We start from the raw sequence: 24,802 nt of genomic DNA, 5'->3' as shown, positions 1-24,802 counted from the left end.
TGATAACATATTAGTGCACAGGGCCTCTTTGGTTCCATAAGATTGCCTTGCGTACTTCCAAGGGACTTGCATGTATGGGACATCCAAGACATTCATGTACAGGACAGGACATTAAGGCACGAATGGTGTAGATTAGTGATGCACCGATATGACATTTTTGGCCAATACCGATATCCGATATTTTCCTTGCCAAAAAACCCCCGATACCGATAACCGTAATTAAAAATGCTAGCGACCTTTTAAGCATTTTAAGCAGCAGTCTAAGGCACTGCATCTTAGTGCAAGAGGCGTAACTACAGTCCCTGGTTCGAATCCAGGCTGTATCACATCCGGCCGTGATTGGGAGTCCCATAGGGTGGCGCACAATTGTCCGTCATTGTAAATAAGAATTCGTTCTTAACTGACTTGCCTAGTTAAATAAAGATTACACACACAAGGGCCTCCCGGGTGGCGCAGTGGTCTAGGGCACTGCATCGTAGTGCTAGCTGCGCCACCAGAGTGTCTGGGTTCGCGCCCAGGCTCTGTTGCAGCCGGCCGCGACCGGGAGGTCCGTGGGGCGACGCACAATTGGGCCAGCGTCGTCCGGGTTAGGGAGGGTTTGGCCGGTAGGGATATCCTTGTCTCATCGCACTCCAGCGACTCCTGTGGCGGGCCGGGCGTAGTGCGCGCTAGCCAAGGGGGCCAGGTGCACGGTGTTTCCTCCAACACATTGGTGCGGCTGGCTTCCGGGTTGGAGGCGCGCTGTGTTAAAGAAGCAGTACGGCTTGGTTGGGTTGTGCTTCGGAGGACGCATGGCTTTCGACCTTCGTCTCTCCCGGGCCCGTACGGGAGTTGTAGCGATGAGACAAGATAGTAATTACTAGCGATTGGATACCACGAAAAATTGGGGAGAAAGGGGGGTAAAAAAATTTAAATAAAAAAGATTACACACACACACACCACACTGACCAAAAGGTTATTTTGTTGGCATTTATTTATGTCCCCATTCCAGTAAAACATAATCAATACCTATTTCTTTCACTTACTTGCTGTGATGTTTCGTTGTTCATTTGTTCAGTCATTTCATTCTCAACCAGGATTTCTATGGAATGCCGTTTGGGTCTTTGCGTGTCAAAAAAGATGGAGAAAATTACACTAGTTGAAGTATCAAATAACACTATTTGAGTGTCAAATAAGCTTGTTGACCAATCAGGACCTGAATATGACTCCACGTCACATAATAATTTAACACGTTCATACATTTTTTACGTAGGTATTACACATTGATTACACTATCACTCATATTTCATATGTCACAACGATTCATCGATACGTATGCTATGATGCTGGTAAAGTTATCTCGTGCACCTACAGTGCTGGTCATAAAAAAAAGCTAGCTAGCTCATGGATGCAAACAATGTTCTTCCCCAAAAACATAGCAATACGACATCTGTTTCAGTAGCAATTAGCTAGCTAATTATATAGCTAGGTGTCATCTAAAATAACCCTAATTTATAAGACAGTTCGTATTTGATTAATGGTGGTCGGACCCATCTATGTGAGGCGAGCCACAATAAGGACTAGCCGCAGTAGTGGACTTTGCGGTTAGCCTTCAAAATGAAAGAATGGCATAATTCTACTATTTGTATTCATTTGCATCACTGTCAAAGTCATTCTTTTATTTTGAAGGCAAACCGCAAATTCCACTATTGTGTCTAATCCTTATTGTGACTAGCTTCACAACACATTTTCATGTATTTTTTTTATTTAACCTTTATTTAACCAGTTAGGCCAGTTGAGAACAAGATGTCATTTACAACTGCGACCTGGCCAAGATAATGCAAAGCAGTGCAACAAAAACAACAACACAGAGTTACACATAAACAAACGTACAGTCAATAGTCACATAACCCGGTCCGGTCGAGCCTCACTAGCCATATGAAGCTAGCTGGCTGCTTATAACGTTAGTTTTGGGCAACAGGGTTAAGTAGCTGGCTAGCTATTTATTTTCATGAACTGAAGTTCAATTTCAATAGGCGAACAACAAGTGGCAACCTAGCTAATACTTACTCACAAGGATTCCTAAATCATTGCTAAGAATTTCTACTGGTCTGCAGTTTCTACTGGTCATTGTTTTCAGGCTGGTTGTATTGGTGCTAGCTAGGTACCAAGCTAAAGATAGCTACCCCAGAAGTTGCAGTTGAACAAATTATGCTTTATTACCAACGCGCACATCGTTCGTGGCCGGTGTTTGCTTGTTTGCAGACTTTTTTGTACAACTTTGACAGTGCTACTGTATCTTTTTTTTGACACGCAAAGACCCAAATGGCGTTCCATAGTATGTATGTCATGAAGCTAATAGCAGTGACGCTATTATTGTGTAACTCCGGTAGGGCAACATCTGAAAAATAGCGCACTTGGTAGTGTGTACCGATGCTCGACCAGTCAGCGAAAGTCAACATCACCCACAACCGAGAACAGTTGATTGTCAAGGGCAATGAATTCCGTTATCTTGGCTTTAATGGATTTCGCCTTTGAGTTGTCTCGCTGAAATGTTCTTACTCTTTCAAATCACGACCCACACAGCAGACATTGTGTGGGCTCAGTTAGGAATGCTGTGTTGCACGTGTAGTGCAACATTTTACGAGGCATCATTACGTCATGTACCTACATTATATAGGTATGCACGGTAGCGTAGGTTTAAAAAATATGGTGATGAGAGGAAGCCCAGTTGCCGGCGATGGGAGGAGATGGAGCAAGATGGATTTTGGCCGACATTCTACAAATTTTCTCATTGATGAAACATTTGATCTCGATACAGTTTTCTGTTCCCAGAACTAGTCATTAACAGAGTGCACTATGTTTCGTAGACTTTACCCTTTGCCAAAGTTTCTACAAATGGTGTTTTTTAGGAGTGCAAGGGCGAATTGAGTTATTGCACACGCGCACTTCACAGAGCAGGCGTTCCTTCATGTAAATATGCAAATACATGCTAGAAAGTTCCAATAGGATCTCAGCTCCTTGCTTGTTTTGCCCACTATGATTCATTTGCTCCCATTGGAAACAACAGGCTGTGGTCTATCATGGGTTAGTTCTAGACATCTTTGGTGAACCTGCTGCCTGTGTCTGTCACGCTCTGCTAGCTTCTGTTCTTTCTCTGAGGTGCTACTGCTAACGTATTCCTCTGTTAGTTAGCCTGGTGGAAACAGGAGCCATAAGCATTAGGCACACATCACTACCCCAGCACTGTCACGCTACTGACACTAGCACGCTCACCTGCCACCCACACAAACTTCACTGCTATCTTTTTTCCCCCTTCTATCTTGTCTTGTTTTCTGATCTGTTGCTGGCTGGTACCTTTCATTACACACACTACTAAAGGGCAGGTAGCTGATCGGGCAGCTGCGTAATACACAGAGAGAAGTATTTGTTTCTACTGAGAAGGTACATCTTAAATCCACTATGTTCTGTTCTGTCTGATAATGAGTTTGCTTCCCCTAGGGCCCCCTAATACTTTGCATGCACGCACACAACACACACACACACCCCAGATGGATGGTAGATGGTGCAGAGAAAGCACTGGCAGTAGAGTTAATAGGTGTTTACGCAGGCTGCACCTTTAAATGTGATCCACGGAGAGAGGCTGGCCACTGAGCTAAAGGGAGTGAGGGAGGATGAGAGAGAGAGGCTGGTCACTGAGCCGGAGGGAGGGAGGGAGACAGAGGGGAGGGGGAGAGAGACTGTCAGGCAGATAAATTGAGAAAGAGATTGAGAGGGAGAGAGCACACTGAGGTTGCTCAGATCAGCGGTAGCTAGCGGTGCAGGTTGAGACCAGCAGCAGTTTTAGCTTTAGTTTAGGAAGCAGAAGCCGCATCCTATCCATCTGTCCAAGCTGCCTGTCTGCCTGCCTGCTGCCAGTAGCTGGCGTACGTATGTCTGTGTGTTGAGAGGCTGGCGGGCAGTGCCGTCTCTGTATGTGTGTGTGTGTGACAGCCATGTGTGTGGAGCTGCAGGACCATGTCTGACTCTTTTTGGACTGTGCTCTCCAATTTTTCCCTGCCGGAGAGAAGCGTGCTGCGCCGATCCAAGAGGTATCTCTCCATTTCCTCTTCTCTGATCCCTTGCTTTCTCAGCTTTAATTTGTCTGTCTCTATAATGTGTCTCCTTACCCCTTTTCCCTCTACCTCTCTTTTTAAATGCGTCTCCTCTCCCTCTTTCTCTCCGGTGTGTTTTCTGCTGGACTTGGTTTTAAGATGAAGGTCAGGAAATGACTTTTGCCAGTCTGGTTTAGGGATAATAGGTTGCATGCCGTTGCTGGCGCTTTGTGAGGATTTGAGTTTCCTTGTTTTGAACATTTGTGAGGTATGATCTGACCATATTGTGCACATTTAGCCCAGTTATTTTGCTCTCTCCCTCCCTCTCTCTGTCTCTCTCGCTCTCTGTTTCTCTCTCTCGGTTTCTCTTTCTCTCTCTCGGTTTCTCTCTCTCTCTCTCTCTTTCCTTTAATATGTAGATGTGGCTTTTAGACAGGGAATACAGAGCTGTACTTACAGTGCCAGCAAATGTCTAACTCCCTGTTAATAACAGTGAGCTTTGTAACACACACTCACACACAGACACACTTCATATCTCTCTACAGTCAACAGTGTACACTCTTAGGAACAAAAGGTGCTATCCAGAACCTAAAATGATTCTTTGGCTGTCCCTATAGGAGAGCCCTTTGAAGAACCATTTTTGGTTCCAGGTTGAACCCTTTTGTTTCCAGGTAGAACCCTTTTGGTTTCCATATGGGACCCATTCCACAGGGGGTTCTACCTGGAAAACGGGTTACCCTACGGGGACAGCCGAATAACCCTTTTGGAACTCTTTTCGAAGAGTTTTCTAAACACTTAGACACATTCTGGGCAGACAGACAAACAGACAGATAGACAGACAGGGAGTTAGGCAGGGACGAGGTGACTCTTGCATAGTAACAGTGTGCTGTGCTGTGTTGCCTAGGGGGTGAGTGAGTGGGTAGGCAAGGTTGGGCTCACTCTCACTGATTCACTGTAGTCTTATGGACTTGACATGGAACTGCTAGAGCAGTTCATTCTAGCAAACTGAAACCCCCTTAGCTTGACTGTGCTGGTGATGTGAGCACTGCCCCTCACGCTCTGTGGAAATTTTCTCCATCTCTGCTCTCAGTTTGATCTGCTGTCGTATAATTCCTCAGGTCTCCTCTGCTCTATGTGGCTCACGCCTGTGAAGTGTGTATGTACAGTACCAGTCAAAGGTTTGTACACACCTACTCATACAAGGGCTTTTATATATGTTTTACTATTTTCTACATTGTAGAATAATAGTGAAGACATCAGAACTATGATATAACACATATGGAATCATGAAGTAAGCAAAAAAGTGTTTAACCAATCAAAATATATTTTATAGTTGAGATTCTTCAAAGCACCCTTTGCCTTGATGACAGCTTTGCACACACTTGGCGTATTCTCTCAACCAGCATCACCTGGAATGCTTTTCCAACAGTCTTGAAGGAGTTCCCACATATGCCACATTGGCGTTTTTTTCTTCACTCTGCGGTTCAACTCATCCTAAACCATCTCAATTTGGTTGGGGTAAGGTGATTGTGGAGGCCAGATCATCTGATGCAGCACTCCATCACTCTCCTTCTTGGTCAAATAGCCTTTACACAGCCTGGAGGTGTGTTGGGTCATTGTCCTGTTAATAAACAAATGATAGTCTCACTAAGCGCAAACCAGATGGGATGGCTTATCGCTGCAGAACTATGTGAATGTTAAGTGTGCCTTGAATTCTAAATAAATCACAGACAGGGTCACTAGCAAAGCACCATCACACCTCCTCCTCCATACTTCACGATGGGAACCACACATGCGGAGATCATCCGTCCACCTACTCTGCGTCTCACAAAGATACTGCGGTTGGAACCAAATATCTCAAATTTGTACTCATCAGATCAAAGGACAGATTTCCACTGGTCTAATGTCCATTGCGGAAGACACATTTCAGTTGAAGGCATTCAAGGTATCACCCTTTCCCTTCCTGCTTGTGTTTCTTGGCCCTAGCCAGTCTCTTCTTCTTATTGGTGTCCTTTAGTAGTGGTTTCTTTGCAGCAATTCGACCATGAAGGCCTGATTCACACAGTCTCCTCTGAACAGTTGATGTTGAGATGTGTCTGTTACTTGAACTCTGTGAAGCATTTATTTGGGCTGCAATTTCTGAGGCTGGTAACTCTAATGAACTTATCCTTTGCAGAAGAGGTAAGGCTGGGTCTTGCTTTCCTGTGGCGGTCCTCATGAGAGCCAGTTTCATCATAGTGCTTGATGGTTTTTGCAACTGTACTTGAACAAACTTTCAAAGTTCTTGACATTTCTGGATTGACTGACGTTCACGTCTTAAAGTATTGATGGACTATCGTTTCTCTTTGCTTATTTGTGCTGTTCTTTCCATAATATGGACTTGGTCTTTTACCAAATAGGGCTATCTTCTATACTACCACTACCTTGTCACAACACAACTGATTGGCTCAAACGCATTAAGAAGGAAAGAAATTCCACAAATTAACTTTTAACAAGGCACACCTGTTAATTGAAAAGCATTCCACCTGACTACCTCATGAAGCTGGTTGAGAGAATGCCAAGAGTGTGCAAAGCTGTCATCAAGGCAAAGGGTGGCAACTTTGAAGAATCTCAAATATAAAATATGTTTTTAATTATTTAACACTTTTTTGGTTACTACATAATTCCATATGTGTTATTTCATAGTTTTGATGTCTTCACTATTATTCTACAATGTAGAAAATAGTAAAATTAAAGAAAAACCCTTGAATGAGTAGGTGTGTCCAAACGTTTGACTGGTACTGTATGTGCGTTGTCTACAGCCACTGGGCTCTGCTGGACTCCGATACGTCCACTCAGAAACACAGGTGGATGTGCACACACACACACACACAATGGACTTTCGTTCACTTATCTTGATAGACTGATCTTAGATATTTGTGTGTGTGTGTGTGTGTGTGTGTGTGTGTGTGTGTGTGTGTGTGTGTGTGTGTGTGTTTGTTAATTTATCTCTCCTGTCAACTCTGCTCCTGCCGCTGTCACTGCGTAGTGTGTTTGTGTGTGTGACTCTGTGACAGGGTGACAGCGCCCTGTATGTGAATGGTAATTGCATAGTAGATAACCCCTGTCTCATTCACAGACTATCTATCTCTGCTAATCCTAACGCCTGTTTACATAGCAGCAACCCTGCTGCTCATCTTAACCTAGCCCCTGCATGTGTGTGACCGCATATGTGAGCGCGTGCACATGTGTGCATGTAGGACTTAGAAGGGCTCAATACTGTGACCAAAACACTTGCATTTGTAACCCTTTGACTTGGCAAATTTCTAATTTGTCATGTGGTTGCCAGTGAATATTTTTTTTGCTGGTCACGTTAGTTTTTGGTTTACGATTTTTTGTATCAAGATTTATTCAAAAAGCAATGGGTATGCAACAATGGGTTTGCAGACCAGCTATTCAAAAAGTTTGACCCAAAGTCTTGGTTGAATCTTTGCAATGGTCTATTCAGTCATCATGCACTGTTTGAATGAAAAGGTGTAAAAGCTTTTCCAAACAACCTTCCCAATTAAATGTTGACAGCAAAGTAGTCCTACCTGGCAGAATTGTATCTGATGATTTATATCAATAGTGGGGCATTTGTCTTGCAAACTCTGACATCACATGTACTTGTAGCCTGCACTGTCCATTGTACAGTACAAAAACACAGCTAGCCAAACTCTCTTGCTAAACGCACAATTGAATTAAAGGGCTCTACACCCTCCCAATAATGTTTGCCTGATTGGTCCCAGACCTCAAGTGGTATCCTGATGTGGTTTTAGAATTCTTGTGGACTTAGAACATCCAATTTATTAAAAAAAGTGAAAAAATAGGAAGACTCGGAAACCTGGAAATGTAAAACATGAAAAACTGAATTTACCAAAAGATGAAACTGATTTTATAGGGCCTTACAACTGTAGAGTGACTGTTCAAAATCGCTAACAATAACACCCTTTTTGAGATTGTGCACAGGTTTTATGTTTTCCCTCCAAACAATCAATGTAAATATGACATTGTCAAGTTAAAATGTTATTATTTGTGTATGGAGGGTAGGTCATTATAGACTATCGGCTACTTGCTCAGCCCGTAATAAAGATAACATTTAAATGAGGTACGCATTATCCGCTTTCCCGGGCAGTATTCTTTTCATTCTGGCCAGTAACTTTTATTGGCCCGGTGTACCACTGGCAAATTTACCTGAATGTCAAGCCCTTTAAGGGCATGCTAGTTTAAAAGATGACTAATCATTATTAGCCTGGTTATGTGTGGAATATTATGGGACACAGGTCAGGTCATTATGGGCACACATCAGCAAAAACATTGGTGCTACCAAGTCATGTGCTAGTGCAATCAACTGAAAAAGTTGGTGGCTGCTTAGGTGAATTCTCTTGCATGGAGTTATATGATATGGTAGATTATTGCTGTGATGTGTGATATGCTACCGCCAATACCATGTTTAGTGTGATGACAGATAGCTGTGTGACAGGGACACCTGGCCTGGCTGTGTGTGTCTCAGTGCTGTTAGCTGAGTCAATTGGGAGGGAGGCAGTAACACGGTATACTATGTTGTGTTCGTGCACCGGCACTGAGGAGTAGCTTGAGAGATGTTTGAGAGATGGGAATGTGTGAAAGAATGTTCTGTAACATGTCCAGACCTAGTCAGTGCTTTCTGAATGTCCCCATGGAGCTCTCACCCTCTCTCTTTTAAACCTCTCTCTTCTTATCTCTCCTCCTTTCTTCATCACTCCTTCTCTCTCTGTGGGAGCAGATTAGGGGCGATGAATTATTCCTCTGACTCAATGAAGGGAGGGAGGGAGCCTCGTTGTGTCCAGGCCACCTGTCTCTGTCTGTGCATACGTCACTCATGTTGTGTCTCTACATTGTATTGGTATCCCAGAGTGCGTGCGTTGCGTGTTTAGCCAGCCTGTTATTGTATTCTGGAAGCCTTGATATGGAATGTGCTGCAGTGTTACGTTGTCTATAACCTCCTGATGTTAGAAAATTAGGGATTGATTATTTTATCCTCCTCTGTTTTTCTCCCTCTCTTCACCCTTTTTGTCACGGCCGTCAAAAGAAGTGGACCAAAGTGCAGCGTGATGAGCTAAAATGTCGCCAACAAAACAACAAACGAACGAAACAACCATGAAGCTTACAGGGCTATAGTACCACAAACAAAGTGAACTACCCACCACGAAAGGAGGGAAAAAGGGATACCTAAGTATGGTTCCCAATCAGAGACAACGATAGACAGCTGTCCCTGATTGAGAACCATACCCGGCCAAAACATAGAAACACAAAATCATAGAAAACAAAACATAGAATGCCCACCCCAAATCACACCCTGACCAAACCAAATAGAGACATAAAAAGGCTCTCTAAGGTCAGGATGTGACAGTACCCCCCCCAAAGGTGCTGACTCTGGCCGCAAAACCTGAACCTATAGAGGAGGGTCTGGATGGGCATCTCTCCGCGGTGGCAGCTCAGGTGCGGGACGCAGACCCCGCTCCACCACTGGCTCACCCCACTTTGGTGGCACCTCTGGTGCGGGGACCCTCGTTGCCGAACCCGGCTTGGGGACTCTCGTCGCAGGCCCCGGACTGGGGACCCTTGCTGCGGGCCCCGGACTGTTCACCCTCGCTGCGGGCCCCGGACTGGGGGCTCCGGAATGGAGACCGTCGCCGGAGGCTCCGGACTGGTGACCGTCGCTAAAGATTGGAGAACGTCGCTGGAGGCTCCGGACTGGAGAACCGTCGCTGGTGGCTCGGGACAGGGGACCGTCGCAGGAGGCTCCGGACTGGAGGACGTCGCTGGAGGCTCCGGACTGGAGGCCGTCGTTGGAGGTTTCCTGCCATGACTCCTCACTGGAGGCTTCGTGCCATGGATCATCACTGGAGGTTTCTTGCCATGGATCATAACTGGAGGCTTCGTGCCATGGATCTTCACTGGAGGCTTCTTGCCATGGATCATCACTGGAGGCTTTGTGCCATGGATCATCACTGGAGGCTTCTTGCCATGGATCATCACTGGAGGCTTCGTGCCATGGATCATCACTGGAGGCTTCTTGCCATGGATCATCACTGGAGGCTTCTTGCCATGGATCATCACTGGAGGCTTTGTGCCATGGATCATCACTGGAAGCTTCTTGCCATGGATCATCACTAGATTGAGGAGACGTATGGGCAGTCTGGTACGTGGAGCTGCCACAGGACTCACCAGGCTGGGGAGACATACTGGAGGCTTGGTTCTTGGCGGAGGCACTGGATACACTGGGCCGTGGAGGCGCACTGGAGGTCTCGAGAGTAGAGCCGGCACAACCCGTCCTGGCTGGATGGTTATCTTCGCCCTGCACATGCGGGGCGCTGGCTCAGGACGCACTGGGCTGTGCAGACGCACCAGAAACACTGTGCGTAGAGCCGGTGCAGGATATGCTGGGCCGAGGAGGCGCACTGGAGGTCTGGAGAGCAGGGCTGGCACAACCCGTCCTGGCTGGTTGCTCACCACAGCCCGGCAACTGTGGGGTGCTGGCACAGGACGTACTGGGCTGTGGATGCACACTGGAGACACCGTGCGCTTCACCGCATAACACGGTGCCTGACCAGTACCACGCTCCTCAAAGCGACTATCTTGCTCCAGACTCTAATCCCTCCAAACTCTTTCGTCCCTCTCCACTGCCAACCACTCCTCGCTCAAACGGTCCAAGAATTCCTCCTCGGTCTCGGACTCACCCCTCAGCACCGACGCCCACATCATCTGCCCCCCAATTTTTTGGGGGGGGCTGCCTCTCGGGTTTCCGTCCTGTCCTCTCCTCTGAACACGCTGCTTGGTCAGTTTGTGGTGGGTAGTTCTGTCACGGCCGTCGTTGAAGGAAGACCAAGGTGCAGTGCGGTGAGCGTACATTTTCCTTTTTATTTCAAAATGCCACCAACAAAACAACAAACGAAAAACAACCGTGAAGCTTACCACAAACAAAGTGTAACGGCTGTTGGAAGGAGAGGACCAAGGTGCAGCGTGGTACGTGTCCATATTTATTAAATGAACACTGAAATAACAAAAATAACAAAGAATAACGACAGAAACAGTTCTGGCTGGTGCAGACACACAACAGCAAAAACACAGGTGGGATGAGGATACCTAAGTATGGTTCTCAATCAGAGACAACGATAGACAGCTGCCTCTGATTGAGAACCACACTCGGCCAAACACATAGAAATATAAAACATAGAACAAAACATAGAATGCCCACCCCAACTCACGCCCTGACCAAACCAAAAATAGAGACATAACAAAGGAACTAAGATCAGGGTGTGACACAAAGTTAACTACCCACTACGAAAGGAGGGAAAAAGGGCTACCTAATTATGGTTCCCAATCAGAGACAACGATAGACAGCTGTCCCTGATTGAGAACCATACCCGGCCAAAACATAGAAAAACAAAATCATAGAAAAAAATAGAGAATGCCCACCCCAAATCACACCCTGACCAAACCAAATAGAGACATAAAAAGGCTCTCTAAGGTCAGGGCGTGACACTTTTCCCCTTGACCTTTTTGTCTAATGATTTTGTATTCTTAGCTCCCTGGCTGTGAGGTATTTGTACAGTCGTAGCACAATCACTACCTGATTGAGGCAGTAGAGACCTTTTTATTAGGTACACCACCCCATTCACGTAAGTGTTTGGCTCCTACAGACAGTGAGTCACGTGGCCGTGGCTTGCTACATAACGCAGGTAGACAGGCATCGAGGCATACATTTACTGTTCAATTGAAAATTAGACTGGGCAAAACTAGTGACCTAAGCGACTTTGAGCATGGTTTGATCATTGATGCCAGGTGCGCTGGTTCCAGTATCTCAGAAACAGCCAGCCTCCTGGGCTTTTCACGCATGACAGTGTCTATGGTTTACCGAGAAAGTTGCAACAAACAAAAACATCCAGTCAGCAGCAGTCCTGTGGGTCAAAGCATTGGAAAAGCATTCCTCATGAAGCTGGTTGAGAGAATGTCAAGAGTGGGCAAAGCTGTCATCAAGGCAAAGGGTGGCCACTTTCAAGAATCTCAAATATAAAATATTTTTTGATTTGTTTAAAACTTTTTTGGTTACTACATGATTATTTCATTGTTTTAATGTATTTACTATTATTCTACAATGTAGAAAATTGTAAAAATAAATAAAAACTCTTGAATGAGTATGTGTCCAAACTTTTGACTGGCACTGTATGTATATATATATATTTATTTATATTTTGATTTGTTTAACACTTTTTTGGTTACTACAGTTTTAATGCTTTTACTTGTATTCTTCAATGTAGAAAATTGTAAAAATAAAGAAAAACCCTTGAATTAATATATGTGTCCAAACTTTTGACTGGTACTGTGTATACCAGTCAAATATATATATATATATATATATATATATATATATATATATATATATATATATATATATATATATAAATATATATACACAGTATATATATATTTTACTGTTTCGACTAAAAACCCACCCAATACTTTTCTTTTGCAGAAAAAACACAGAGTGTGATTTGGCTGCTGTAGATACTGTTGTCTTGTGGCTAGAGAGAGAAATGTTGCAAGCTAGTCTGCCTCTAAATCCGTCCATCTATCTCCCCTACCATTGTATACACAGTACGCCAGACCCCCTGCCTGCCTAACTCTGGCCCCCACACCCATAGAAAACTTTGTCTGGTTGTTAATTTGGAGGCCCTTTTGCACTACTGTAAGTAGTCAGAACCAGTGGTGTCAGAACCAGTGATGGTGATTCCGGTCTCTCTCTCTCTCAGGTCTGTCTGTCTCAGGTTGACTTCCTTCTAGCAGTGATGGTGATTCGGGTCGCTTTGTTGACTCCCTGTTAGTGTCTCTGTATAATTGCATTCTCATGTTAGCCTAATTGGCTTGCCACATCAGCTGAGTGTAATTATGTTGTTTAACTTCTCTGGGATATTTTGGACGGTAGCGTCCCACTTGGCCAAAAGACAGAAAAAATGTAGCACGCCAAATTCAAATATATTACTATAAAAGTCAATCTTTCATGAAATCACACATGAAAGACACCAAATTAAAGCTACACATGTTGTGAATCCAGCCAACATATCTGATTTCAAAAAGGATTTATGGCGAAAGCACACCAAGCAATTATGTTAGCTCAGTACATAGCCACAGAAAAACAGCCATTTCCCCAGAAAAAGATAGTAGTCACAAAAAGCAGAAATAGAGATAAAATGAATCACTAACCTTTGATGATCTTCATCAGATGACACTCATAGGACATCATGTTACACAATACATTCATGTTTTGTTCGATAATGTGCATATTTATATCCACAAATCTCGGTTTACATTGGCGCCATGTTCAGAAATGCCTACAAAATATCCAGAGAAATTGCAGAGAGCCACGTCAAATAACAGAAATACTCATCATAAACTTTGATGAAAGATACATGTTTTTCATAGAATTAAAGATACACTTGTTCTTAATGCAACCGCTGTGTCAGATTTCCCAAAAACTTTACGTAAAAAGCACACCATGCAATAATCTGAGACGGCGCTCAAAAATAACAACATTTCTCCGCCATGTTGGAGTCAACAGAAATACGAAATGACATCATAAATATTCCTTTACCTTTGATGATCTTCATCAGAATGCACCCCCAGGAATCCTAGTTCCACAATAAATCGTTGTTTTGCTTGATAATGTCCATTACTTATGTCTAAGTAGCTACTTTTGCTAGCATGTTTAGTGCACATGTCCAAACGCTCGCGCAAATGCAGGCGAACTCGGGTGAAAACTTCAAAAAGTTATTTAACAGGTCGAATAAACTGGTCAAACTAAGTTGAGAATCAATCTTCAGGATGTTGTTATTATATATATCCAATAACGTTCCAACCAGAGCATTCCTTCATGTCTGTAGAAGTTATGGAACGCAAGGCGATATCTTGAGGAAAGCGCGTGACCAGGAACTGGTATTTTGCCAGACCACTGACTGAAACACCTCCCATTCGGCCCCACATCACACTAGAGGCTTCATTCCACATTCCACGTTCTACAGACTGTTGACATCTAGTGGAAGGCGTAGGAATCCTTAACTTACAGGGATTTGAATAGGCGATGAGTTGAACGTTGACCAGTCTCAGAATTCTCACTTCCTGTTTGGATTTTTTCTCAGGTTTTTGCCTGCCGTATGAGTTATGTTATACTTACAGACATCATTCAAACAGTTTTAGAAACTTCAGAGTGTTTTATATCCAATAGTAATACTAATATGCATATATTAGGATCTGGGACAGAGTAGGAGGCAGTTCACTATGGGCACGCAATTCATCCAAAAGTGAAAATGCTGCCCCCTATATCAAAGAAGTTAACTCGTGTGGCGTCTACCTGCCTGCCTGCCTGTCGAACCCCCGGCCGGCCCCCTCATTGAACTGTTTGGTGAGACAATTAGAGCCGGTAATTACTTGTATAAAGAAAATTATTAATTGACATTTAACATTCAAATCTCATTTCACATTTCCAATTCCAATCCCTCTCTCGTCTCGTTATTTTGTGTGTAGGTGTGTATGCGTGTGTGCCAGAATTTCCTTAGGAAAATGTGGCGCCGGACATTTTAATTTAACGGACATTTGAGAAATCTACTGCACCCATATGCATTGACAGAAATCCCATTTAGATGATGGTTATTCATCTTAACAGAACATGCACCTCGAGGATGCACAGCGATCGGCCTTTATTGCCCAAATCCGATGCGCACTTTGAAGATGTTAGAATAACTGCTACGTTTACTTTTCCTCAGCCAACAAGACCAATAACGAACAGCAAAATCACTAGGCTATGTCAATCTAATATCCCCAATAAAAGTTGACATAATCTATTGGTCAGTTTGGAATTCTGTGCAAGAAAGAAATAGCCTATTCCAAACAGACTCTGGGGACAGTTGCGGGGCGATAGATCCCAAATTCATACAACCAGTAGACCTGGTCTACATAAAACAATACTTTAAAAAGCAACGAGTCTGATACATCAGCTCTAAACTAAAAAAAAATTCACAGTATAAGTGTGCGCAAGGTAGTAGGCTACATGCGAATGTTTGTTCCATAATGCAATTACCGGGAAAACACCGTTGTAAAATGCACACGAATCATGCGAGCGGTTTCATGTGACAGAGATGAAAAGATCTGAAAGAAGGGAGATCTAAAGATGCAACAACTAGCATGGTTTGCTTATATGACTAAGATTGTGCCTTTGGCTACTGGATAATGAAAGCAAGTTGATTTGAAAACCAATAGAACATATGGAAATATTTGTAAAATCTCGGAAGGCACAACTCGTCAGTCCTTGACACAGATGGGCTATTGCAGCAGAAGACCACACCGGGTTCCACTCCCTATCAGCTAAAAACAAGATGAAGCGGCTCCAGTGGGCACGCGATCACCAACACTGGACAATTGGGGAGTGGAAAAACATTGCCTGGTCCGACAAATCCTGGCTCGTGTTGTGTCATGCTGATTGCAGAGTCAGGATTTGGCGTTAGCAGCATGAGTCCATGGCCCCATTCTGCCTTGTGTCAACGGTACAGGCTGGTGGCGGTGGTATAATGGTGTGCAGAATGTTTTCCTGGCACACGTTAGGTCCCTTGATACCAACTGTGATTTGTTTCAGGAAACTAGGTGTATGTTGTGTGTCACTACTTCACAGGAGAGGCATTTGAACATAAACATGTTTTGGGCAGAAATTACTTCTGGAACATGTGAACTTTCATGTTCCTTAATAATAAACTTGTATGCCATCTGTAAATACGAATTTTAAAAAATGAGCCTAGTTGGTTTAGCCACAGAAAAAGACAGGAACCTTCCGCTTGCCATGATTGGCTGAGATAATGGATGGGATGGACATGCCGAGAGATGAGTTCAGATCGATCTGCCATGTAGCACGTTTCTGTCTATAACATGAGCTGTCAAAAAGATAGCACAGAAGGCTGATGTATAAAACACCTTTCTCCGGATTACATCTTCAAACTAAGGGCAACATGGGCATCCGTGACAGAGAGGGAGAAGTGTTCATCCATGTATACAGGTAAGAGAGTCCAGCTAGCTACATTTTCAGATATTATACATTTCTAATTTTGTCAGTGAAATCATACTGTTAGCTAGCTAGCTAACGTTAGCTGCCTGCCTCGCTAGCTAATATTATCTGTATGATATTTGTAGTAATATTATTCGTATCTCAGAGCCATTTGCATTGCTAGTTATAGCCTAATGTTAGCTAGCTAGATAACATTGAAGCTAGCTAGTTGGTTAGCTGTATCTACCTGTAGATTCATACAGGGGAATAACGTTATGAGTTGGGATTATGGTTCATTGTTTAGCTAGCTAGCTAGCTACATGTCTAAACAAAAGACTCTATGCAAGTAATCATTTCAATGTAACATTTACACCTTCTGTACCCTGTGCATGAAACTTTGATTGTATTTGATATAGTGTGTGTTCACCAGAGACGGTAATGTCAAGAACAACATGATCTGCACCAAAGTCAAATTAGGATATAACTTTAGGCCAACGAGACAGTGTCCGTTTTAAAATTCTCTGGTAGAATGCCCTGCTTTTATGTTGTCACACTCACAACTGTAAGCAATTTTCTGTAATTTGCTCGCCATTAACTTGTAAATAATTATCTTATTGTGAGTTTATTTTCCTGTAATAATTAATAGAAATTTCCTAAAGTTAAGATGTTGTCAGCTATATGATATGATTATTTGAAATGGCTAGCCAGCTAACATAACGTTAGATAGATAGCTAAAAAGCTAGAAATGAACCAAAACATTGTTCAGAAAGTTGTTTTTAGTTTCAGGTTTGTAAATTAACATATACTAAATTAATTTTTAAACGGATGGGTTTACTGATGTTAAAATACACCAGTTATGCTATTTTGGACCACCAGGCTGCTAATATTGTTTTTGTGTTTATACTTTTTCATAACGTTAACGACAAGTTTGATGTCAGACGACAGGACGTCACTAGAGATTCATGGATAGGGGGGCTAAGCCTATTTTAGGGGGGTCTGGGCATACTCCCCCAGGATTTTTTTTAAAGCTCCCAAAACGTATTTTCATCATGTATTTTTTAGAGTAACAACTGGTGTAAAATCTATCAAAATAAGGTTATTTTTGCTCAAGGTTGGCTAAAAGTATACCTGTCTCATAGTTTGTGTTAGACACTGATCTAATATGACTTAATTAAATTCTACCCAAATAATACAATTAAAGTCCACTCTATCCCCATCCATCTAACACCATCAAAAGGCACAATAATGGCTGTACTATGAGGCCAAAATACTTTTGGGGTTTTATTTTGAGAGAGAAAGAGAGTGAGAAATGAGACAACATGCAGGTCATATTATACCATTAGAAAAAAATCTTTATTTAAGTTTCACTCTTTCGTTAATTGTTGCTCAAAATTAACCCAATAATTCAGACACATGGAACATCTTAAACAGTATCACCCACAATGGAGCAAAACTAAATTCAACTAATGAGCTGAATAAAAAAAAAAAAAAACTGAAAAATGTTTAGGAATAAAATCTGGTAAAAAAGTAAGATCCCAAACAAATATTACAACCTATATTACAGCACTGCTCCTCCTGCTACTCTCTTTTGATACTTATTTTGTGGGTGGACGCATCAAAGTGTACCTCCTATTTTTAAAGGTGGCAAAGCGTTAAATGACACTATTGTGGCTTAGTGGCCCAAGCACTTCACCCTCAATGGACATGGCTGCAAGACTTGCAAGCATTTTCTGACCCATTGTCTTCCGCAACCAGGAGTGCAGCCAGCGCAGTGCACTAAAGGACCTTTCACAGGAGCAGCTGCTCACAGGAATTGTGAGGGCAACCTGAATAATTTCCTTCAGAGAAGGAAACATATCATCGTCCAGGAGGTTATGCACAGCAAGCATATCTTTTGGAGGACATCCAGTCTCTCTTTTCCGCGCAAGAAGGTTTCTGGCCGCCAACATCTCTTCTGTTTTAACATCAATTCCGTAGTGCTTGGCAAACTCAGTTAAGCATGATGTATCTAGGAAGTTTTTTGAGTTGGGGCTGCATGCCTGTATACCTTTGAGCGGACCTGCATCTACAGTCGAGAATCGCTGGTCAAGCTCACAAACCATCCTGTCCAAGCAGGGGAGCAAAATAACTCTGTTTTCATTGTTTGGGAACATGACAATTCTGTGCCTAAATCCAAGGAGGTCTCCACCACAAAATCTCCCATTTTCGTTTGATTGCGCTTTCTTGCTGCATCTGCCTCTGGAACATTGTGAATTTCAGTGCTTTGGTTCTGTCATAAAGTTCTGTGGCAAATGCATCGGTGCGTTTGCCTATCAGTGTGTCACATACAGCTTGTTTGCCGAAACAAGCTTCTGCCAGGTCTAAAGTCTCTTTCTGGAGGAGCTTGTGTAGTGCCTCGGAAAGAAGGGACTGAAACATCAGTAGCAAATACACGGTGGAGAACTTATAAAGCTTTGCCCTCAGACCAACAGCTATGGGGGATCAAATGGCAGATAGACAATCAAAAATAGCAGTTCAAGTGTCCAGGACTGCATTTATGCAGGCACACCCAGCGAGTGTTTGAAAGCTGTACATGTTCAGCTGATGCTATTCCAAGTTTGGACTGAGCTTCTTTGAAATTGTGGTGGTTAACTAGGGATGTACTGAAAAACGAATACACATTCTCCAAGAAACTGAAAGACTCAGCAGCCTCCGTAATAGCCCTGCACCAAATTAAGCATAGCAATGTACATAAATTGCCTCCGGATGCAGCACTCTGAAATGTGCTGCACACCTCCTTTGAACCCACTCACGACAGCTGCACCCTCATAGGTCTGTGCGACACACTTTAGGCCTGCTACCCCTCTCATTTGGAGCTGCTGTTGCAACTCATTTGCTATTGATTGGGCATCAAATGACTTGATTTCTGCTAGTGCTAGTAAACGCTCCTTAACTGTCCCCTCTGTCACATACCTAACACACAGAGCCAACTGTTCAGACTGCCCATCCCTGGCCTCATCCGCCATAATGGCATACATTCCAGACGTTGACATCTCAGAGACTATGGTGTCCGTAATCTCTTGAACACAGCATTCGATCATGTCATTTTGAGATTCTGGAGAGAGATACGTCGCATTTGATTTTGTATTGTACCTTTGCAGGAAAGGATCTCCTTCAAAAGCTCCATACATTCAAGAAAGTTCCCTATTTTTGTGCTTTCACTAGATTCATCATTGGCACGGAAAGAGAGCCCCTGTCTTCCTAACATTGAGGTGGCCGCAACAATTCTCCTCAGATACTCCCTTCTCTCTGCAATATCACTAGCATGGGAAAATGTTAAAATCTGAGCAATGTTCCCGTGATTGCTAGTTGCCTGGTAGCTTTGCCATGCCACTGTCTCTGTGTGTTTGTGCCATCTCATGTTTACCGAAGATAAACAAAGCTTTTTTTCAAATTTTTGCAGCCATTACTGACAAAATAATCAAATTTAGTGTCTTTGCTCTACCCAATTGTATTTCTCAAACCAGCAGTGCTGAAATGCCCTTTTCTGTGTACCAAAACTTTAGCGTGGGTAGCTATTCAGCTTCACTTGTCTGGGCCCAGTGTCTTTGTCACCTAAATCGCTCTCATTCCTGGAAGGAGTTGCTGCAGCAGCTTGATTACTTTCTTTGTCTGGATCTGTTTGTTGTCCCTCTCTTTCTGGATCTGTTTCTTGTCCCTCTTTCTCTGGGCATGCTTGCTCTCTCTCACTTACACAGCTTGCATGGTGATCTCTGCCTTGCACAGAAGCCTCTCTTTCTGCATGACCCTTTTAAGATATCACGAACATCATTTATTTATGCCTAATAAAAAGTAAGACATATGCTGTCATATGCTGTACAAATTTGACTGAAAGCTTAAACATCTACTTGCTTTTTTTTATCACTAACCTTCATCAGACATGCTCCCTCAGCCCTGTCAGCCTCCAGATTATTTCCCTCATTCTTGTCTGCTGTGTTTTGACATGTATTGTTATTAAACTCATATTTACAATAACTCAAGGCTTAAAAGGTGATTATTCAGTTTAAGTTTTAATTTGTTTGTTTGAACTGGTAAAATCTTAATTTCTCACCGGATTGGCCTTCGGCAGAGCTGCTGGCACTGCCTCTCTTGAAGAATTTCCGTATATCCATCTAACGTTAGTCGTTAGCTAGCCTACAGTTGAGAAATTGAGGATAATACAATGACATTGTGATCAACACTATGTCACCTTTTCTACATATTACCTACTTATAATTGTTTTTCAATGGCCTACTGAATGAAAGCAATTGAGTATGAAAAGATATGTGCATGATGTTATGTCATCTGTCTCATTTATAGCCTGGCACAGATAGCAAAACTACATTAAATACAATGTTAATTAGATATCATCGCCACATAACTTATGTCGAATTTAAAAGACACCGTTAACGTTAGTTAGCTCGCAACGTCTGTTACACTGTAACTTACAGGCAGCCCCACAGTAAAACGTTAACATTGTGGTTAACAAAGCTTTGATTATGACCAACGTCTATAGTAGTGAATACTCTCTCTCTGTCTGTTCTAACTCACCACAAATTCAAATCGTAGCCTATCTGCATGAATCCGTTCTGTCAGAGCCTTTTCCTGTCCGTTTACTGTTAGCTAACAGTCTCAAGCCACAGAAGTAGCTAACATTAACCAAAATGTTAACCAAAATGCTACAAGTAGACCTAACAGTCACTAGCACGTGCAGCAGTCTCTGCAGCAGCAGCCTCCCCCACGTCTTAAAGCCCGCCCGGTAAGAAGTTTAAGATGCGATGGAACGGTTGACAAAAATATATATATTGATTAATTAGAGGGGGGCTAATGAAGGCCTAGCGACATCCCTGTCGGACGACAATAAAATGTTCATGATTTCACTTCGACAACTGTATACAGACATGTCGATAGTATAAACCAGGCTTTAGTCTTGAAGTTTTTGGTTGTACACTACCGTACTTACTGTTTAGCACATGGCCTCATGTGAATCCTTAAAGAGATGGGTGGGGCTAAGGCTTAAGAGGGTGTGAATGATGCTGAATGGGTGTAGACAAAGAAGAGCTCTCCAGTAGGTGTACCAAAACATTCAAGGGCCATTTTCTCATACTTTCAAAGCAGAATCACTTTCCCATTGTTCCTCAACTGTAGTACAGTATATGATATATAATTTTAAAGTAGACTCTCTACTTTAATCCAATGTAAAAAACACAATTTCAAATGTTGCTTCTTAAGACTGAATCTAGCTGTCGGTCACAATTGAGCAACATTTCTATGCCCCAAAGAATTCAGTCTGTTCTGGAGGCAAAGGGGTGTCCAACCCAGTACTACACAACCCAGTTGTGTTACAAAGTGGGATTAAAATTGATTGAATTCTACTTTTTTTGTCAACACTCTACACAAAATACTCTGTCAAAGTGGAAGAAAAATTCTAACGTTTTAACTTTTTTTCGAATATATTTGTATTAGATAAGTATTCATCCCCCTGAGTGATAACAGCTGTGAGTATTTTAGGGTGTGTCTTAAGAGCTTTGTACAATATTTGCTCATTATTCTTTTTTTAATTCTTCAAGCTCTGTCAAGTTAGTTGTTAATCATTGCTAAACAGCCATTTTCATACTTCCCATAGATTTTCAAGACGATTTACGTCAAAACTGTAACAAGGCATCTTTGTAAGTAACTCCAGTGTATATTTGGCTTTGCGTTTTAGGTTATTGTCCTGCTGACAGGTGGATTTGTCTACCAGTGTCTTGGAAAGAGGACAGAACCAGGTTTTCCTCTAGGACTTTGTTAGTTCTTGCCGATGACAAGCATACCCATAACATGATGCAGCCACAACCATGCTTGAAAATATAAAGAGTGGTATTCAGTGATGTGTTGTGTTGGATTTGCCCGAAACATAATACTTTGTATTCAGGACAAAAAGTAAATGTCTTTGCACATTTTGTGCGGTATTACTTTTGTGCCTTATTGCAAACAGGATGCACATTTTGGAATATTTTTATTCTGTACAGGCTTTCTTCTTTTCACTCTGTCATTTCGGTTAGTATTGTGGAGTAACTACAATGTTGTTGATCCATCCTTAGTTTTCTCCTATCACAGCTATTTAACTCTGTAACTGGTTTAAAATCACCATTGGCCTCATGGTGAAATTCCTGCAGTGGTTTTGTTCCTCTCTGTCAATTGAGTTAGGAAGGACGCATGTTTCTTTGTATGGAAAACCTCCCTGGTCTTTGTTGTTGAATCTGTACTTGAAGTTCACTGCTCGAACGAGGGACCGTACCGCTAATTGTATGTGTGGGTTACAGAGATTCAAAAATAATGTCAAATACCCTTATTGCACACAGAGTTAGTCCATTCGACTTATTACCGGACTTGGTAAGCACATCTTTACTCCTTTTTTGTTTTTCTCCCAGCGGCGGTTTTATTTTTCGGCTTGTCATTTTTTTTATTGGCCAAAAGCCAGCTATTACCGGCTAACGGAAACCCTGGTGCGTGCGAATGCATGTGTGTACTGTGGCCAGTGAGTGTTTATTGGTATGCATCTAACGTAAGCAGCCAAGCTTGGGTAAGAATTCCTTCACGAGAAGCTGTGTGTTTGATAAGTCTCTTACCATCTGTCGAGATGCAGGCTCTGCAGTATGAGCTTAGCGTGTGGTGCAACTTTGAAGGGTGAGAAGGATGTTGTGTGTGTGTGTGTTCCATCTGTCTAAAGAACATAGTAAGAGGACCTGTCCTCTTTATGGAACCGTCAGACCCTCCTCCCTATGACCTCTACTTGTCAGAGTGGTCAGGGGTCACTGCTTCTGGTCCAGGTAGCCAGCATCATGGGATGTCTGAGAGGCCCAGTGGCAGCTGTATGGATGGACCTCTCTGGCCTCTCTCTGGGAGAGAGAGAACGGAAAAAGATGGAGTGAACAAAGCGCCGACAGAAAAGGCTAAAGGCTAAAGCAGCCTAGATCTAGGATAATTATCCTGGCTCTGTGTGAGGAGAGAGATGATGTAGCTCCTAGAGGTTGACCGATTACGATTTTTTTCAACGCCGATACCGATTATTGGAGGACCCAAAAAAAAGCCGATACCGATTAATTGGATGATTTCTATATATATATATATTTGTAATATTGACAATTACAACAATGCTGAATGAACAATGAACACTTTTATTTTAACTTAATATAATACAGAAATCCAAATCAATTTATTCTCAAATAAATAATGTAACGTTCGATTTGGTTTAAATAATGCAAAAACACAGTGTTGGAGAAGAAAGTAAAAGTGCAATATGTGCCATGTAAAAAAAGCTAACGTTTAAGTTCCTTGCTCAGAACATATGAAAGCTGGTGGTTCCTTTTAACATGAGTCTTCAATATTCCAAGTGAATAAGTTTGAGGTTGTATAAGTTTGAGGTTGCATGTTCCCCTGTCAGTCCACTTATCATAAATGATCCCCACCTCACTAAACACTCTCCCGCTTGGGACCGAAGAAGGTGGGGGACAGAGAAACTTCTTTGCCAGTGGAGCGAGTGATTGAAGTCTGCCCTCATTCTGCTGCCACCACTCCAAAGGCAAGCCACTCTTTCTGTCAATGACAGGGCTCTGTGAGGTAACGCTCCAACTCAATTTCAAAACTGCACTGGACTTCAGCCCTGCCCTCTTGGCTTCCAAGGATTCTAGCGGCCGAGGCTGTCCACCAGACTGGGTGGCTGATCTATCTACTTGGACTCTTTGCCTCTTTGCACCTGGTCCTCCTCTTCACTTGTCCCATCTGCTGTGGCTCTGGGATTTGGTTTCCTTAGTAGGTCAGATCCCTCCTTCAGTCACTCTTTTGCTTTCTCTAGTGCTGTCCCTGGGGTGAAGGCATAGCTCTTGTAACGTGGATCCAGGACAGTTGCCAGCACCAGGCACTTTGTCTCCTCGGCCTTGAAGTACCGCCTTGTCAGACTGTCCAACATGGTCTTCCGTAAAGTTTTGATGCCTTGAGTAGAAGAACCCTCCTGCTGCAGCATCAGCTTCAGCACCGACACACTGGGGATGATGCATTTGGCTGTAGAGTTGAAAAGGCTCATCTCCAGTGTCACCTCCTCCGTAGGTGCCAGAGTCTCGATTAGGTTAGAGACAATGTCCCACTGTGCAGCAGACAAACTGTTGATGTGTCCGTATTCACCTGCATACATATTCAGTGCCCGCCTCTGTTCAAACATCCTCTGCAATATGTGTAGTGTTGAGTTCCAGCGAGTTTGAACTGCTTGGATGATGCTGTGTTTGGGAAGGCCAAGCTCATCCTGAATGGCCCTCAGCCTCTGTTTGGCCAGTACAGAGGGGTCAAAGTGAGTTGCACAGCTCTCCAACATGGCAATAATGTCTAGCACAGCTCTCGGACTGGATAGGCCATCATTGATTACAAGCTGAGGGTGTGTGCACTGCAGCTGACGTCTGGAACTCTGCTAGTCTCATACCTTTCATCATGTTTGCCTCACTGTCCCTGAGGATTTCCCAGTATTCCAACATGGTCAAAAATATCTCTCTCAGGCCTCCCGGGTTGTGCAGTGGTCTAAGGCACTGCATTGGAGTGTTAGCTGTGCCACCAGAGACTCTGGGTTCGTGCCCAGGCTCTGTCGCAGCCG

At 43.1% G+C, this 24,802-nt stretch overlaps 1 protein-coding gene across 6 annotated transcripts in view; it reads left to right on the top strand.

The window, feature by feature from the left end:
• The window catches only part of LOC129855548 (microtubule-associated serine/threonine-protein kinase 2-like), a 270,030-nt gene that overhangs the window by 146,037 nt on the left and 99,191 nt on the right, over nt 1–24,802 (top strand). The window contains exon 1 of one of the 6 annotated variants that reach the window (XM_055923334.1): nt 3,708–4,070. The exons of the other annotated variants lie outside the window; for them this stretch is intronic. Within the exon in view, the coding sequence (XP_055779309.1) occupies nt 3,997–4,070 (74 nt within the window). The 5' untranslated portion in view covers nt 3,708–3,996. Of the gene's footprint in view, nt 1–3,707; nt 4,071–24,802 lie in introns of those variants that run through there. 6 annotated transcript variants of the gene reach the window in all.

This window comes from Salvelinus fontinalis, chromosome 5, assembly GCF_029448725.1.
Source record: "Salvelinus fontinalis isolate EN_2023a chromosome 5, ASM2944872v1, whole genome shotgun sequence".
Taxonomy (NCBI): domain Eukaryota; kingdom Metazoa; phylum Chordata; class Actinopteri; order Salmoniformes; family Salmonidae; genus Salvelinus; species Salvelinus fontinalis.
This window is presented reverse-complemented; position numbering and strand designations above follow the sequence as displayed.